This window comes from Tamandua tetradactyla, chromosome 22 (assembly GCF_023851605.1).
Source record: "Tamandua tetradactyla isolate mTamTet1 chromosome 22, mTamTet1.pri, whole genome shotgun sequence".
Classification (NCBI taxonomy): domain Eukaryota; kingdom Metazoa; phylum Chordata; class Mammalia; order Pilosa; family Myrmecophagidae; genus Tamandua; species Tamandua tetradactyla.
This window is the reverse complement of record NC_135348.1, coordinates 14,638,142-14,654,424: the sequence shown is the minus strand read 5'-3', so window position 1 is coordinate 14,654,424 and position 16,283 is coordinate 14,638,142. Positions and strand designations below refer to the sequence as shown.

General features: G+C 39.4%; 1 protein-coding gene across 2 annotated transcripts in view; it reads right to left on the bottom strand.

Moving 5' to 3' along the window:
- Positions 1-15,929, bottom strand: part of TMEM154 (transmembrane protein 154) — a 50,227-nt gene extending 34,298 nt beyond the window's left edge. Inside the window, exon 1 of one of the 2 annotated variants that reach the window (XR_013167467.1) lies at positions 15,781-15,929. Coding sequence is in view for 1 of the 2 variants with exons in the window: in XM_077139777.1 (XP_076995892.1) it covers positions 15,781-15,832 (52 nt within the window). In the remaining variant the exon portion in view is untranslated. The remainder of the gene's footprint in view (positions 1-15,780) is intronic. The other variant, XM_077139777.1, reaches the window with a different exon arrangement.
- Positions 15,930-16,283: the final 354 nt, after the last annotated feature.

The window sequence follows — 16,283 nt, the reverse complement described above, 5'->3', positions numbered from 1 at the left end:
AGGATACCCAGTTAAATTTGAATTTCAGATAAACAACAAATAATTTTTTGTGGAGCTGGGGCCAAGATGGCAGCTTAGCGAGGTGTGGGATATAGTTTGTCCTCCAGAGCAGCTAATAAATAGCCAGGAACAGTACAGAACAACTGCTGGGGCCATGTCAGTGACCAGACACACAGCATGCGCCAGTCTGGACCAGCTGGACCAGCTGCGAGCCCACCCAGAATCGTGAGTCCCCCAAGCCGCAGTGGCGGGCACACCACCCCCCCCGCACCCCCTCCCACAGGCTGCTTCCCAGAGGGGAAAGGAAAGGGACTTTACCAAACTCCAATTGTGGAATTAATTAACAAATTTTGACTACTATAAATAGGCCCCCAGCTCAGCTGAACCTCGAGTAAAAGTATAGGTCGCTGTTTTTTGCCCTGGTGCAGAGGGGGCAGGGCTGGCAGAAAAAGAAAAACAAAAAACAAAAAATAAAGCTTTTTGGGGGGTTTGAAAAGGTCTGGGCCCTGAAGTAAAAGAGGGGGCACATAGGGCCTGGAGACACACAGATTAATGTACCAATTTAAGCTCTTGATTGGCAAACCCGAGGAACGGGGTTCCTGCTCACTCTCAGGGAAAACTGACACAGGTGACTCTTTCCTCCTGACAGGAGGCCAGTTTGGTCTGGGAAAATCTGGCTGGGGTCTATAATACCTAAGTAGACCCTCCTAAGGGGGGAAAAAGCACCATACAGGCAGGGCAAGAAACAAGAAAACAAGAACTGAAAAATTCTGATCTGTTAAACAAAACCTAAGCTAGGGGTCCAGAGTAAGCTGAACTGAATGTCAAAGAACAGATAGACAACAAAGTCATCCAGCAAGAAAATCCTAGGTAAAAAAAGTGAAAATAATCTTCAGAATAAACTAATTAAGGTAATTAAATGCCTAGACAACAGCAAAAAATAATGAATCATACTAGGAAAATTGAAAATATGGCCCAGTCAAAGGAACAGACCAACAATTCAAATGAGATATAGGAGTCGAAACAATTAATTCAGTAATAACACTACATGTTAATGGATTAAACTCCCCAATCAAAAGACATAGACTGGCAGAATGGATTAAAAAACAGGGTTCACTATATGCTGTCTACAGGAAACGCATCTTAGACCCAAGGATAAACATAGGTTGAAAGTGAAAGGTTGGGAAAAGACATTTCATGCAAATAACAATCAGAAAAGAGCAGGAGTAGCTATACTAATAACCAACAAATTGGACTTCAAATGCAAAACAATTAAAAGAGACAAAGAAGGACACTATGTATTAATAAAAGAGACAATTCAACAAGAAGACATAACAATCATAAATATTTATGTACTGAGCCAGAATGCTCCAAAATACATGAGGCAAACACTGAAAAGAGAAATAGACACATCTACCATAATAGTTGGAGACTTCAATTCCCCACTGTCATCAATAGATAGAACATCTAGACAGAGACCAAAAAAGAAACAGAGAATTTGAATAATACAAAAAATGAGCTAAACTTAACGGACATTTACAGAGCATTATACCCCACAATAGCAGGATATAACTTTCTCTCAAGTGCTCATGGATCATTCTCAAGGATAGACCATGTGCTGGGCCACAAAGCAAGTCTCAATAAATTTAAGAATATGGAAATCATACAAAACATTTTCTCAGATCATAAAGGAATGAAGCTGGAAATCAATAATAGGCAGAGGGCCAGAAAACTCACAAATATATGGAGGGTCAACAACACACTCTTAAACAACCAGTGGGTCAAGGAAGAAATTACAAATCAGTAAATATCTTGAAGCAAATGAAAATGAAAACATGACATATCAAAATTTATGGGATGCAGCAAAGGCAATGCTAAGAGGGAAATTTATTGCCCTAAATGCCTATATCAAAAAAGTAGAGCAAAAATCGAGATATTAACTGTCCACTTGGAAGAAGTAGAGAAAGAACAGCAAACTAACCACAAAGCAAGCAAAAGGAAAGAAATAATGAAGATTAGAGCAGAAATAAATGAAATTGACAACATGAAAATAATTGAGAAAATCAACAAAATCAGAATTTGGTTCTATGAGAAAATTAATAAGATTGATGGATCCTTAGACAGGTTGACAAAAAGAAGAAGAGAGAGGATGCAAATAAATAAAATCAGAAATGGAAGAGGAGACATAACCACTGACCCCACAGAAATAAAGGAAGTAATGAGAGGATACCATGAACAACTTTATGCTAATAAACTCAACAATGTAGATGAAATGGACAACTTCCTAGAAAGGCATGAACACACAACATTGACTCGAGAAGAAATAGATGATCTCAACAAACCAATCACAAGTAAAGAAATTGAATCAGTCATTAAGAAGCTCCCCAAAAAGAAAAGTCCAGGAACAGATGGCTTCACATGTGAATTCTACCAAACGTTCCAGAAAGAATTAGTACCAATTCTGAAAATTGAAGAGTAGGGAAAGCTACCTAACTCATTCTATAAAACCAACATCATCCTCATACCACAGCCAAAGATATTACAAAAAAAGAAAACTACAGACAAATGTCTCTTATGAATATAGATGCAAAAATCCTCAACAAAATTCTAGCAAATCGAATCCAGTAGCATTTTAAAGGAATTATACACCATGACCAAGTAGGATTCATCCCAGGTACACAAGGATGGTTCAACATAAGAAAATCAATTAATGTAAATACACCACATCAGCAAATCAAAGCAGAAAAACCACATGATCATCTCGATTGATGCAGAAAAGGCATTTGACAGAATTCAACGTCTTTCTTGTTGAAAATACTTCAAAGGTTAGGAATTGAAGGAAACTTCCTCAACATGATAAAGGGAATATATGAAAAATCCATAGCTAACATCATCCTTAATGGGGAAAAACTGAAAACTTTCCCCCTAAGATCAGGAACAAGGCAAGGATGTCCACTATCACCACTGTTATTCAACATTGTGTTAGAAGTTCTAGCCAGAGCAATTAGACAAGAAAAAGAAATACAAGGCATCAAAATGTGAAAGGAAGAAGTAAAATTCTCACTGTTTGCAGATGATATGATACTATATGTTGAAAACCCTGAAAAACCCACAGCAAAACTATTAGAGCTAATAAGTGAGTACAGCAAAGTGGCAGGTTACAAGATCAACACTCAAAAATCTGTAGTGTTTCTATATACTAGTAATGAACAATCTGAGGGGGAAATCAAGAAACGAATTCCATTTACAATTGCAACCAAAAGAATAAAATATTTAGGAATAAATTTAACTAAAGAGACAAAAGACTTACACAGAGAAAACTATAAGAAATTGTTAAAAGAAATCACAGAAGACCTAAATAAATGGAATGGCATACTGGGTTCATGGATTGGAAGATTAAATATAGTTAAGATGTCAATTCTACCGAAATTGATTTCAATCAATTGATTTTCAATCTACCGAAACAGATTCAATGCAATACCAATTAAAATCCCAACAGCTTACTTTTCAGATATAGAAAAATCAATAACCAAATTTATCTGGAAGGGCAGAGTGCCCTAAATAGCTAAAAGTATCCTAAGAAAGAAAAGAAGTCAGAAGTCTCACGCTACCTGACTTTAAGGCATATTACAAAGCTATAGTGGTCAAAACAGCATGGTATTGGCATAAAGATAGATATATCGACCAATGGAATCGAATAGAGTGCTCAGATATAGACCCTCTCATCTATGGACATTTGATCTTTGATAAGGCAGTCAAGCCAACTCACCTGGGACAGAACAGTCTCTTCAATAAATGATGCCTAGAGAATTGGATATCCACATGCAAAAGAATGAAAGAGGATCCATATCTCATATGCTATACAAAAATTAACTCAAAATGGATCAAAGACCTAAACATTAGATCTGAGACCATAAAAGTGTTACAAGAAAATGTGGGGAAATATCTTATAAATCTTATAATAGGAGGCAGTTTCCTAGATCTTACACCCAAAGCATGAACATTGAAGAAATAAATAAATAAATGGTAACTCCTCAAAATTAAACACTTTTGTGCATTAAAAAACTTTGTCAAGAAAGTAAAAAGACAGCCTACACAATGGGAGGCAATATATGGAAACGATATATCAGATAAAGGTCTAGTATCCAGAATATATGAAGAGATTATTCAACTCAACAACAAAAAGACAGACAACCCAGTTACAAAATGGGCAAAAGACTTGAACAGACACTTCTCAGAAGAGGAAATACAAATGACCAAAAGGCACATGAAAAGATGCTCAAATTCCCTGGCTCTTAGGGAAATGCAAATCAAAACCATAATGAGATATCATTTCACACCCACCTGAATGGCCATTATCAATAAAACAGAAAACAACAAGTGCTGGAGAGGATGTGGAGAAAGAGACACACTTATCCACTGTTGGTGGGAATGTCAAATGGTACAACCGCTGTGGAAGGCAGTTTGGCAGTTCCTCAGGAAGCTAAGTATAGAATTGCCATGTGACCTGGCAATACCATTGTTAGGTATCTACTCAGAGGACATGAGGGCAAAGACACAAACAAACATTTGCACACCAATGTTTATAGCAGCATTATTTACAAATTGCCAATAGAGGGAAACAGCCCAAATGTCCATCAATAGATGAGCGGCTAAACAAGCTGTGGTATATCCGTATGATGGAATATTATGCAGCTGTAACACAGAACAAAGTTATGAAGTATGTAACAACATACATGGACCTTAAGGACATTATGCTGAGTGAGATTAGCCGGAAACAAAAGGACAAATACTGTATGGTCTCACTGATATGAGCTAACATTAATGAATGAACTTGGATAATTTTGGTTAAGAACAGAGGTCATCAGGAGATAGAAATAGGGTAGATATTGGGTAATTGGAACTGAAGGGATACAGATTGTGCAATGGGACTGATCATAAAAATTCAGAAATGGATAACACAATACTACCTAACTGTAATACAATAATGTTAGAACACTGAATGAAGCTGAATGTGAGAATGATGGAGGGAGGAGGTCTGGGGGCACAAATGAAATCAGAAGGAAAGACATACGATAAAGACTGAGATGCTATAATCTAGGAATGCTTAGCATGTATAATGATAGTGACTAAATGTACAAATTTAAAAATGTTTTGCATGAGGAAGAGCAAAGGAATGTCAATAATGCAGGGTGTTGAAAATAGATGGTAATTAATATTTTAAAACTTTATGTGTGAGACTAAAGCAAAAAACATTTATTTGGTACAAAATTTATATTTTGACTAGTGCAGTTCCTAATATAACTAATGTGGACAGCTTAATTGAACACCATCAGTACCTGGAACCTTGAGTAGGGCATGAGATTTTGTAGGTTTGTCCAGAGTGATGCCTCTACAAATCCCAGAAGGATTTGAACAGTGAATAAAAAAGTATTTGCAAAGTCCCCTTGGGGGAATGGTGAGAAAGGGGGAAAATTCAACTTCCCCAAGTGGAGAATTCTTGATATTCTCACAAGCAGTGGGGACAACAAAAGCAATAGGCTGAGCCCCCACTCTTGGGGTTTGTTCATATGAAGCTTGACCCCATAAAGGATAGGGTAAGCCTACTTAAAATTAGGCCTTAGAATCACCCACAAGAGAACCTCTTTTGTTGCTCAGATGTGGCCTCTCACTCTCAGTCAACATGACAAGCAAACTCACCACCCTCCCCCTCTCTACAGGGACATGACTCCGAGGGGTGTGGACCTTCCTGGCAATGTGGGACAGAAATCCTGGAATGAGCTGAGACTCAGCATCAAGGGATTGAGGAAACCTTCTCGACCAAAAGCGGGAAGAGAGAAATGAGACAAATTAAAGTGTCAATGCTGAGAGATTCCAAACAGAGTGGAGAGGTTATCCTGGAGTTTATTCTTACACATTAAATAGATATCACCTTTTTAGTTAAGGCATAACAGGGAGGCTGGAGGGAACTGCCTGAAAATGTAGAGCTGTGTTCCAGTGGCCATGTTTCTTGAAGATGATTGTATAATGATATAGTTTTCACATTGTGACTGTGTGATTGTGAAAACCTTGTGTCTGATGCTTCTTTTATCTACCTGATAGACAGATGAGTAAAACACATGGATTAAAAATAAATAATAGGGGGAACAAATGTTAAAAGAAATTTAGTAGATTGAAATGCTAGTGATGAATGAAAGGGAGGGGTAAGGGGTATAGTATGTATGAATTTTTTTCTGTTTTCTATTTCTTTTTCTGAATTGATGCAACTATTCTAAGAAATGATCATGGCGATGAATATACAACTATGTGATAAAAAAGGAATGTTCATATTGTATGTTGCTTGGCTTTATTAATAAAAATTAAAAAAAACTATGTGGAAATTTTATAATATTTTATAATAATAATAATAATTTTTTGTTTAAGTATGTCCATGCAATATGAACAATGATTCATTTCTTTGAACTTTAAATTTAACAGGGAATTCTGTAGTTTTATTTGCTTAATCTGGCAACCGTAAAGATAAACAAACAAATCAGCAGAATTTTTAGAAAAGAATAAATTAACTTGAATTAATGAAATTATTGTCGGGGATAGAGGGTACATGTCAGCAAACCCTAACCAATCTCAGGGGACTTGTTTCTAAAAACTACAATGAGGTGGGGAAGTAGGAAATAATTATGGTAATTTTAAGTCACATAAAATGAAGAAATAACTTCAAAAGCAAACTTGATTCCTTGGTTTTGTTTTAAGGAAAAGCAAGCCATAACCACACCCAAACCCATAACCCTGCTTTCGCAGCTAACTTTCCTGTTGAACCCCCTTCTTCAGTTACTGAGAATGTGTTTGTTTCTGTGTTGTCCTCACCAGCTGAGGCAGATTTTCCCACTAGTTTTATGTTACGAAAATTTTATTTTTCTTTCAAGGTCTCAAATTCATTCTTACTGGCTTGGAATTTAGTGTCTATTGAACTTGCATTCTCTTTTTTACTTCTTTTCAAAAATCTCCCACAAGTGCTGGTAATTACCTGGTCTTTGAATAGCCGATTTCAAAATTCCAAAGGAAAAGAGTAACTTGGAAACAAAATGTTTTTAGCCATACCTTTTCCTCAAGATGTTTGCCCTCTGCCTGGTCTGCTGCTAATCATATTTTTGCGAATCATATTCATGCTGCTAATGCATATTTTTCTGGGCTTGAACTTCCATCCATATTTTGAGAGAAAGGTGGGTAAGAACTCAACTTCATACATGGGCTGCAAAGTTTTCTACAGGAAAGGGAAACTACAGTGGTTGCCTATTTCATTTTAGGAGACACAAGTGAACTATTCATACTTAAAAAGATGTGGGATAGTTAATAACATTCTGGAACAAAATTATAAAACAGAGCTAACTCAAAAATCACATGTTAGGTGAGAGCTAATGAGAGGCCTGAACTAGCAGCGAGCCAGTAATGACTTCTGTTTTAGATGTAACCAAGGAGAACTGACGATGGTCAGGTTGAAAATAAGTTGAGTGTGGGGCAGATAGGTCTGGCTGGAGGGGATTTGGAAATTGTCAGCTGAGCAGTGAGATGAAGCAATAAAGTGCATATGATGGCCCAGGAATGATATAAGGAGTGAGAAAAGAGAAGGAGGACATTAATATGAAAAGAGCAGGAAGAATAGGGGGATTCATAACCAAAGGCTGGAAAGGAGCAATCAGAGTCATATGAGACCCAGAAGAAAATGGCGTCATAAGACCCAAGGAAGGGAAGAATTTCAATGCTTGATTGTGTTATATACCACAGAGGGTTAAAAAAAAAACCAAAACTACAATAAGGACAAATATAAGTCCTTTGGAGTAAACTGTTGGAGGCATGACTGGTCCTGAGTTCCTTTCCCTCGTATTCCTTGCCATTTCTTGCTACGTGCCCCTGATACAACTGCTCGGATGTGCCCAGCTTCGTTGACCATTGAGTCTTTCTACATAAGTGCCTTCAATAGTAGTGCTTTCCCCAAGAAGATCAATTTGAGGGCTGTGTCTAACATGTACCCAGATTGCAGTGAATGGTGAAAGGAATGGAAAATGGGCAAATAAAGATGTGTTGACTACTTTTCAAAGAGATTGGGAGCCATGGAAAGGAAAGACAGAGGTGAGCTAGAAGGGGACATTGGCATGAGGAACTCACACACTCTCCTGTCATTATTTCTCAGTATTAATGTATATCTACTGAAGAGAATAGAGAATAACGTAGCAAGTAACAGGGTACCTGTCACCTAATTATCTTACATTTTGCCATATTAACTAGAGCAGAGGTTACTCTGATGTTTTTCAAAAGTTGCTTTAACTTTTTTTTTTTTTCAGGGTCAGAGAATAAATATTTTAGATTTTGTGAGCCAGGAGGCTATTATAAAAATCGTTATATAACCATTCAAAATATAGCCATTTAAAAATGTCAAAACAATTATTAGCCTAAGGTTGGACAAAATAGGAAGCTGGTTGGATCTGGCCCATGGATCTATCTTAGTTTGCTGACCCCAGGCTATCATACTATTTCTGAGAGGAACACATTACAGATACATTTGAAGTCTTCCTTATTCTCCTCCATGATCTCATTCCTCTAAAGTTAGTGTGTAGTTTCCCATATTTATCAAATATGCCTAAGTACCTAAGCAAAAGATCTCATAGTTTGAGATGTTTTAAATAGATACAATTATACTGTGCATAATAATCTTCAACTGACTTTTTTTTGTCAACGTTACTTTGGGGACTGATTCAATCTTGTGTTTTTACTTTTTTTTTCTATTTTCATGGTTTCTTTTAAAATTTTTATTGACAAAACAAAACAACATACAAACATGAACACTCTTAACATGTGCATATTCTATACTTGGTGTACAATCAATGGCTCACAATATCATCACATAGTGGCATATTCATCACCATGATCATTTCTTAGAACGTTTGCAACACTCCAGAAAAAGAAATAAACAGAAAAAAGAAAAAGCTCATACATACCATTCCCCTTACCCCTCTCTCATTGATTACTAATATTTCCATCTACTCAATATATTTTAACTTTTGTTCCCCTATTTTTTTCTACACCCCTTACCACTCCCTTTCATTGATCACTAGTATTTAAATCTACTCAAATTATTTTTAATATTTGTTCTCCCTATCATTATTATTTTTTAAACCATACTTTGTATTCATCTGTCCATACCATAGCTAAAAGGAGCATCAGACACAATCACACAGTCACATTGCGAAAGCTATATCATTATACAATCATCTTCAAGAAACATGGCTATTGGAACACAGCTCTACAGTTTCAGGCACTTCCCTCTAGCCTCTCTAATCCATCTTAAACTAAAAAGGGGATCTACTGATTGCATATGTAGAATGGAATGATTTCTAAATGTTGTGTTAATTTCTTTTTTTTTTATTTAATTAATTTTAAAAAAAAAGCAAAAGGTATTCCTTAAGGTAGGGCTGCCAGATAAAATACAGGATGCCCAGTTAAATTTGAATTTCAGAAAAACAATAAATAATTTTTTAGTATCAAAAATAAATAAATAAATAAATAAAATAAAAAGGGGATCTCTATACAATGTGTAAGAATTATCCTCCAGGATAACCTCTCGATTCTATTTGAAATCTCTTAGCCACTGACACTTTATTTTGTCTCATTTCTCTCTTCCCCCTTTTGGTCGGGAAGGTTTTCTCAATCCCTTGATGCTGAGTCCCAGCTCATTCTAAGATTTCTGTCCTACGTTGCCAGGGAGGTTTATACTCCTGGAGTCATGTTCCATCTAGAGAGGGGGAGGGCAGTGAGTTTGCTTGCCATGTTGGCTGAGAGAGGAATAGACCACATCTGAGCAACAAAAGAGGTTGTCTCGGGGTGACTCTTAGGCCTAATTTTAAGTAGGCTTAGCTATCCTTTGTGGGGATGAGTTCCATATGAACAAATCCCAAGAATAAGGGTTCGGCCTGGGGACTGAGTCAGTCTTGATATACATGGCTCTAGTTCATTCATTTTACCTTTCTATGGTCTCTCATTTTTGACTACACCAAATTTCAATTTTCCTTCTTTAGTGAGTGGACATTTAAGTTGTTTGTACTTTCCCCATCTTTAACAGTGCTACAATCAATATTCTTGGTCATGTCTCTTTGCCGCACACTTGTGAGTTTTCTGGAGTATATACACAGATGTAAATGGTTGGGATTGAGGGACAAAGAGCATCTCCAGTTCACTAGACAGTGCCAAATTGTTCTCCAGAATGACCCTAAAGAAAAATTTCCTTTTCCAATAATCTGCTGTAACCTGAAAATTCTCTCAATATGAAAGACCTGAAAACACTGGATGAATTTCAAGAAGTGACCTTTCAAATGTATAAAGACATACCAAGAAAGTAAGGCAATCACCAGATCTGGAAAACATAGAAGCAAGGTTGTAGAAGAAATTTAGGTCCAGAGCCATATATTTCTACCTATAGGAAGCTCCTAGAAAAATAGTTTGGGTCCACAGGGGTGGGAGAGGTTATATAAGGCTTTTAGGGGCCTTCCAGCCATTGGGTCAAAAGTTAAAATAATGTACCACATCATTGTTTCAAAAGAAGAAAAAAACAAGAGAGGCAGCAGTGGCTTGGCAAAGTTCATATGAGCTACCGCAGACTGACCTTACCATCACCCAATACTATGGAACCTGGCCCCTCCTTTGATTTTCAAGTTGGTTTTGCCCACTCCTGACGTCATTCTCATCCACAATCATTTCAGTCTCTTTGGCTCCCTGGTTACTGACTTGGCTTCACTGCTAACTACTTTTCTGGTTTGTGTCTTTTATAAGGTTTTGGCACCTCATGCAAACTCTTGGAGTCTGGCTCCTGATGCCTGCCCCCTTTCCCTATTCCAAGGTTGGGCTTTAAGCCTGAGGTTCAATTGCGGTTTCTCTTCAAGCCCAGCATGACCTTATCTCCATTTCTTCCGTGTCTTACTTTGTGGAGACGGGACTGGCCTGGGAGATTAGAACACTAGACAGCAGCTTGGTGATGAGATCAGAAAATTTCAGGTTCAATTAAATAGGGAGAGTCATCCTTGATCAGCTTGGTTCTGCTCCCAGTGCTCCCAAAATTTCTATCATGTATGGAAGTCAACAGATACAACAAGCAACAAGATTAGGTCTACATAAATTTCAGATACAAGTTATCAAATAAATAATATGCTCAACATAATTAAAGACATGAGAGAAAGAATAAATAACGCGAGGGAGGAAAAAAGGACCAAGACACTATGTATATAAAAAAGAATAGATTTCTTTAGACATGAAAAATATGATAACTGAGATGAAAAGCCCAATGGATGGGTTAAGCAGCAAGACTGACAAGGTGATTGCACTAATTTACTCTCTTGCCAGCGGTGCTCTAGAGTTCCTGTTTCTCCACGTCTTTGCCAACATTTGAGGGTGGTGCAAATTACACACAGGTAGGCAAATTGCAGCTTGCATTGTTATTTTCCAAAATTAAGCCAATCCCAGCCAAGATCTTTCCCTCTTCTAGTTTCCTGGGATTCAGAATTTTAGACACAAAAGCACTTTAAGCCTCTCCTTTCCCCCTACCCCCCATTTTGGTTTGTTTTTTGTTTTCAGTCCCAGAGGGGGTTTTTTGTTTTTGGTCCTAGGTGTCAGCTCTCAGCAGGGCTCTCCTGAAGTGACTCTGCCTGACATGAGACTGTTCTTTCTGTCTCGTGTTCCCACACCCTGAAGCCTCTTACCCAGTCACTTCCACCTTCTGCTCTTCCTTTTTCCACTTTAGGTCTTACCTAGGCTAACCTCAGGATTCTGTCGCTGCTCTGAGGCACCTCTTTCAGCCCCTCCCTTCTTCCTCCACAGGACGTAGTTTAACCCAGAGCTCATCATGCCCTTTCCTGTCAGCTGGTCTCTGACCCAACACAAATACAGCTCCGGTACTCACTGTTTCACCTGAAAGCCCGGCAAGAGAAGTTTAGGTGACATTCCTACAGTTGAGAAGGCCTTTTTTTACCCCCAAACCAGAAAACCAGACACATAGCCTGAAAGAGCCCCAAAACCCAGAGGCAGTACAATGTAAGGTTAGGGCCTGGACTCCTGAGGCTGAATCTTAACTAGCCCACTCAGCTATATGACTTTGGGCAAGACACTTAACTTCTCTGCACCTCAGTTTTCTCATTCCTCATATGTAAAATGGGGATAATAGTACTCACCTTATAGGGTTGCATGAGAATTAATGAGTTAATATGTATAAGGTGCTGACAGCGGTGTGCCTGGCACACAATAAGCACTACACAGCTTAGCTACCATTACTATGAATACTCAAAATAGGGCCTTTTCCAGGAAAGAGCAGATGGCAGTCACATTCACTGAAGTTAGATATTATGGCATCGTAAAGTACACTTCGTAAAGTGCAACCAGTATTTTCTCCTATTCTTTCTCTCCTTTTCAAGATTGATTCAATAATTATATTGTTTTTATTCTGCTGAAATAACCCAGAAAAATCTCTCAGCACTTCATCAAACCCAGAGTTTGGCTCTGGCCACCAAGAGAGTTACAGCCTTCTTGTCTGTGACTCGTGCCCCATAGCTCTCTCTTCTTCCAACCATCCTGCCTGCAGCGGTTAATAAATCCCACGCTTTCATCATCTGGGAAGTTGCTTTTAGTTTTATGATTACATTAAGCCAAAATCAGCAGGGCACAGGTAAAGAACAGACGTGGGCCTGCCTCCCTTCCATTGGGCAGAAAGGTATGTTGAGTGTGAACTTTTTTGGGACCCTGCACGGAGACACTAAGACCCTGGGCTCTTCTTTAACTATGTTCATCTATTTCGTCAAAATCTATGAAGAGTGGTTTTCTTATCTCTCTCCTCCTGACTTCTGAGTGGATTATTTCACTGGGGAGAGTAACTGCATGAGACTCTTATCTATAAAATGAAGAGATGCAGACTCAGAGGCAATGATAATGGTCTTCCGTAAGTTCAGGCATTAGCTAGTATTGGTGTTTGTCATTAGGAAAAGTTTAACTTAGGATATACCCCAGAATATACTTGAGGTTGTTCAATAGACTGGTTTTTCTACCAAATTTTTCCAGACGTATTTTGAAGAATTCAAGAAAATACAAATGTGATACCTATAGATTAGCTCATATCCTAATGTTGTAGACATATCAGCTCAAAAGGATGTACCTTAATTTAAAAATAAATATTCAGTCTCTAACTTTGAATGCCTTTCCCTTTAATCTTAAGATTTTATGGTATAGCTTTTTGCAAGTGGGCATTTTGGTATTTGGGGAACCCAGGTAGGGCCCAATAAGTATTTGGGGAACATCTGGAAAATAACTACACTCTCTTAAAATGCAGTTTTTCATCTCTGGCTTTTCCTGACATTTTAATACTACCTGTTCTCAGGAGCTCAGCCCCATATCCAATCTAGGGATGATTTTAGAACTTATCAACAACGAATTATTGAGTTGTTGGTTTATGATAAATCCTTACAGGGTTTGGGGAAGTCAAAGATGAATTAAAGAGAATCTTGCTGGGGAAGTGGTCACAGCTGGATGAGAGATATGGATATACAGAATTGTGATTCGAAGTATCAGCTCTATTAAAAGAAGTCAGGTCTATGGGAAACTATGAAAATTATAGCTGGGAAGGAGGGGCAGGGCAAGGAGTTGACATTCAGCCTCAGCCTTTGAAGGTCATATAGGTGCTCACTGGGTGGACAAAAGAGAACTTATCATTCACTAAAGGCAAAATCCAACAGAAGCCTGGAGCACATGCTGTGCTCAGTGTGACCTGAAGGGACTGCAGTGGGGAGTGAGACGGCATTGAAGGAGGTGCCACTGGAAAGCGGGCTGAAGTGTGTCTAAAGGGCATAAATGAGGAGCCATTTAGATGGCTCATAGATGGCATAAATGAGGAGCCGCTGAAGATCTTTAAGTGAAAGAGTCACATGATCAGACACCGGTTTCAGAAAGAGAACTTTAACTTGAAGCTCTTCCGATTATTCTTTTGCATCTCCTGAATCACAGGCACCTTACCTCAGTTCAACTATTTCTCAGAAGCTCTGGAAAATATGCAGGCAAGGTACAAATATTACTTTTATGGTAGCTCCTGAGGTATCTGTGACAGCATTGTCAGACAGTTGAAAGAAATACAAGCTATAGGCTATATATACTGAATGGTATAATTATCATAATCATTTCATCAATTGTAAAAAAGAGGTGGCATTAGGTGAAGTGTCAATAAGAGGGAAAACTGTGTATGTGTGTGAGAGGGGGTGTACGGGAACTCTGTGTTTTCTGCATAATTTTTTTGGTAAACTTACAACTTCTCTAATAAAAATAAAGGAAAATAAAGGAGAAAAAAAAAAAAGAGATGTGGGTAGAATTGCTAAACTTTGCTTCCTTGGTGTGTAGGTGACCCAGGAGGGAAGGATGTGTTTCCAGGGGTGTTGTCAGAGAGAGTGATTGCTGGGGTGGTGAAAGGAACCCTGGAGAAAAAGTCGGGAGGGTTGACTAGCAGTGGCTCAGAGGCATCTCACGTTCTTCTAAATTTCTAAATTTCTTCACCTGTACCCGTGTACGGCTTAAGCTGGATCATCTTGAAGCCCCTTTCCAGCACCCAAACTTTCTGCATTGTGCCCCCAACACATTTTGAATACTAACCTCGAATTGGAGTAATTTGTTTCCCTTTCTCCGTCTGTCCCACCTCAGATGCCTGGAGAGACCATATGCAGAGAGCCCCAGGGAAAGAGAAACTGGCGGCGGGGTGGGGTGAGGATGGCTGGGTGCTGACTACTCATCTCCAGGGAGTTGCCACAGCTGTGAGGACAGTGCCTGATGCCCCCCACCCCATCCTATTTAAATACCTCTAGCTTGAGGATTCCCTTTTTGTTTGAAATACTTGTCTAGGCTGGAAGTCGGCAGTGGCCCTTGACAGACACTAAGGGCCAAGAGTTTATTTACCCACGGGTAAGTCAACAAAACCCTAAAAGGAATCAAGGGTGATTGTGCTTGTTGTAGCAACTGCCTGGGGTATAAATCCGTGGCTGCTCTCAGCTCCAAATAATGAGATTTAATATTTTGTACTTTCTGATACTTTTGATTTTCTACACTCACAGTACTTTTTCAGACCAAGCTTCAATGCAAAAAAAGTATCCCCCCAAAGTAACAAGAGCAAACAAAACCAAATGAAAGACCTTCCTTATGCATTAAAATGGATGCCTGTTAACGCAACCAAATAATTTCCTGTTTATGTTTTCTTTCTTTTTTAAAAAAAAATTAGTTTTTTTCTTTTGTATACTTTCTAGTAGTCAATTTCCATATTCCAGTTTTTTCCCCCCAGGAGGTTTTGGAATCAGCAAACTTCTCAGCCCACATTATTAAAAGCAAATTCATTATTCGTCTGTTTCAGCTGATTGAAACGTCCTTTTATGTGAGCTGCCAAGGAGTTTATGGTTTTCTTAATATGCCATTAAAGTTAGCAAATTACAAGGACCCGCACATTTTAGAAGACGAAGATTGTAAGAGAGTTAAAGTAAGTGAAAGAGCTGGAGCGTGATTAGCCAGCAGCTGGGAAAGCAAAGCTCTCCCCTCCCCTTTGCCTCCCCCACCCTGCACCAAAATAAAATGAAGACAGTTGTAATTTTCTCCACCTTTTTCACAGAAAGGATTAGATTTTAAGAGTGGTATCGTCCCAGCAGAGTTCTGCAGCCTCGGGCACCCAACGCGCCCTGGTTCCCTTCCCTCCCCGGAGTGGGAAACCTGGCGATGGCTTACCCCTGGCTGCGTGAAGGAGCGCGGCCGCCAGCGCCACGACCCGGGCCGGCATGTCAGCTCGTCCCGGCGCTTGTCCCCGCGCTGGGGCTCAGCCTCCCTCCAACGTGCACATTTCCTGTTTCCTGCTTGTTTGGGTCGGTGCGAACGTGAAGGAGAGGTGTTTGCCTGTTTTTTTAGGAAGTGATGTAATTCGGCAGGAGCCTGTCAGACCAGCAAGGATTGCAAAAGAGAAGTTGCTCCCCAAGCACCGATGCAGTCAGCACGCCTCCCCAGGTCTCTGCCGTCCGGGCCCCGCCACGGGCCTCCAGCTCTTCAAACGGCCCCTTGTGGAAGCAGTGGCTGCTGCTCGGACCTGGGGGTCCGGGACCACGCGCATTCTTGCTTTGTGATTTTGTCCAACCCTCCCACGGGAGTCTCTGGGGGCAGCGCTGTCCTGTCCACCTTTCCCCATGACAGGGACGCTCTCCTTTCTGCGCGGCCCGGCACAGCCACGTGGGCTCCTG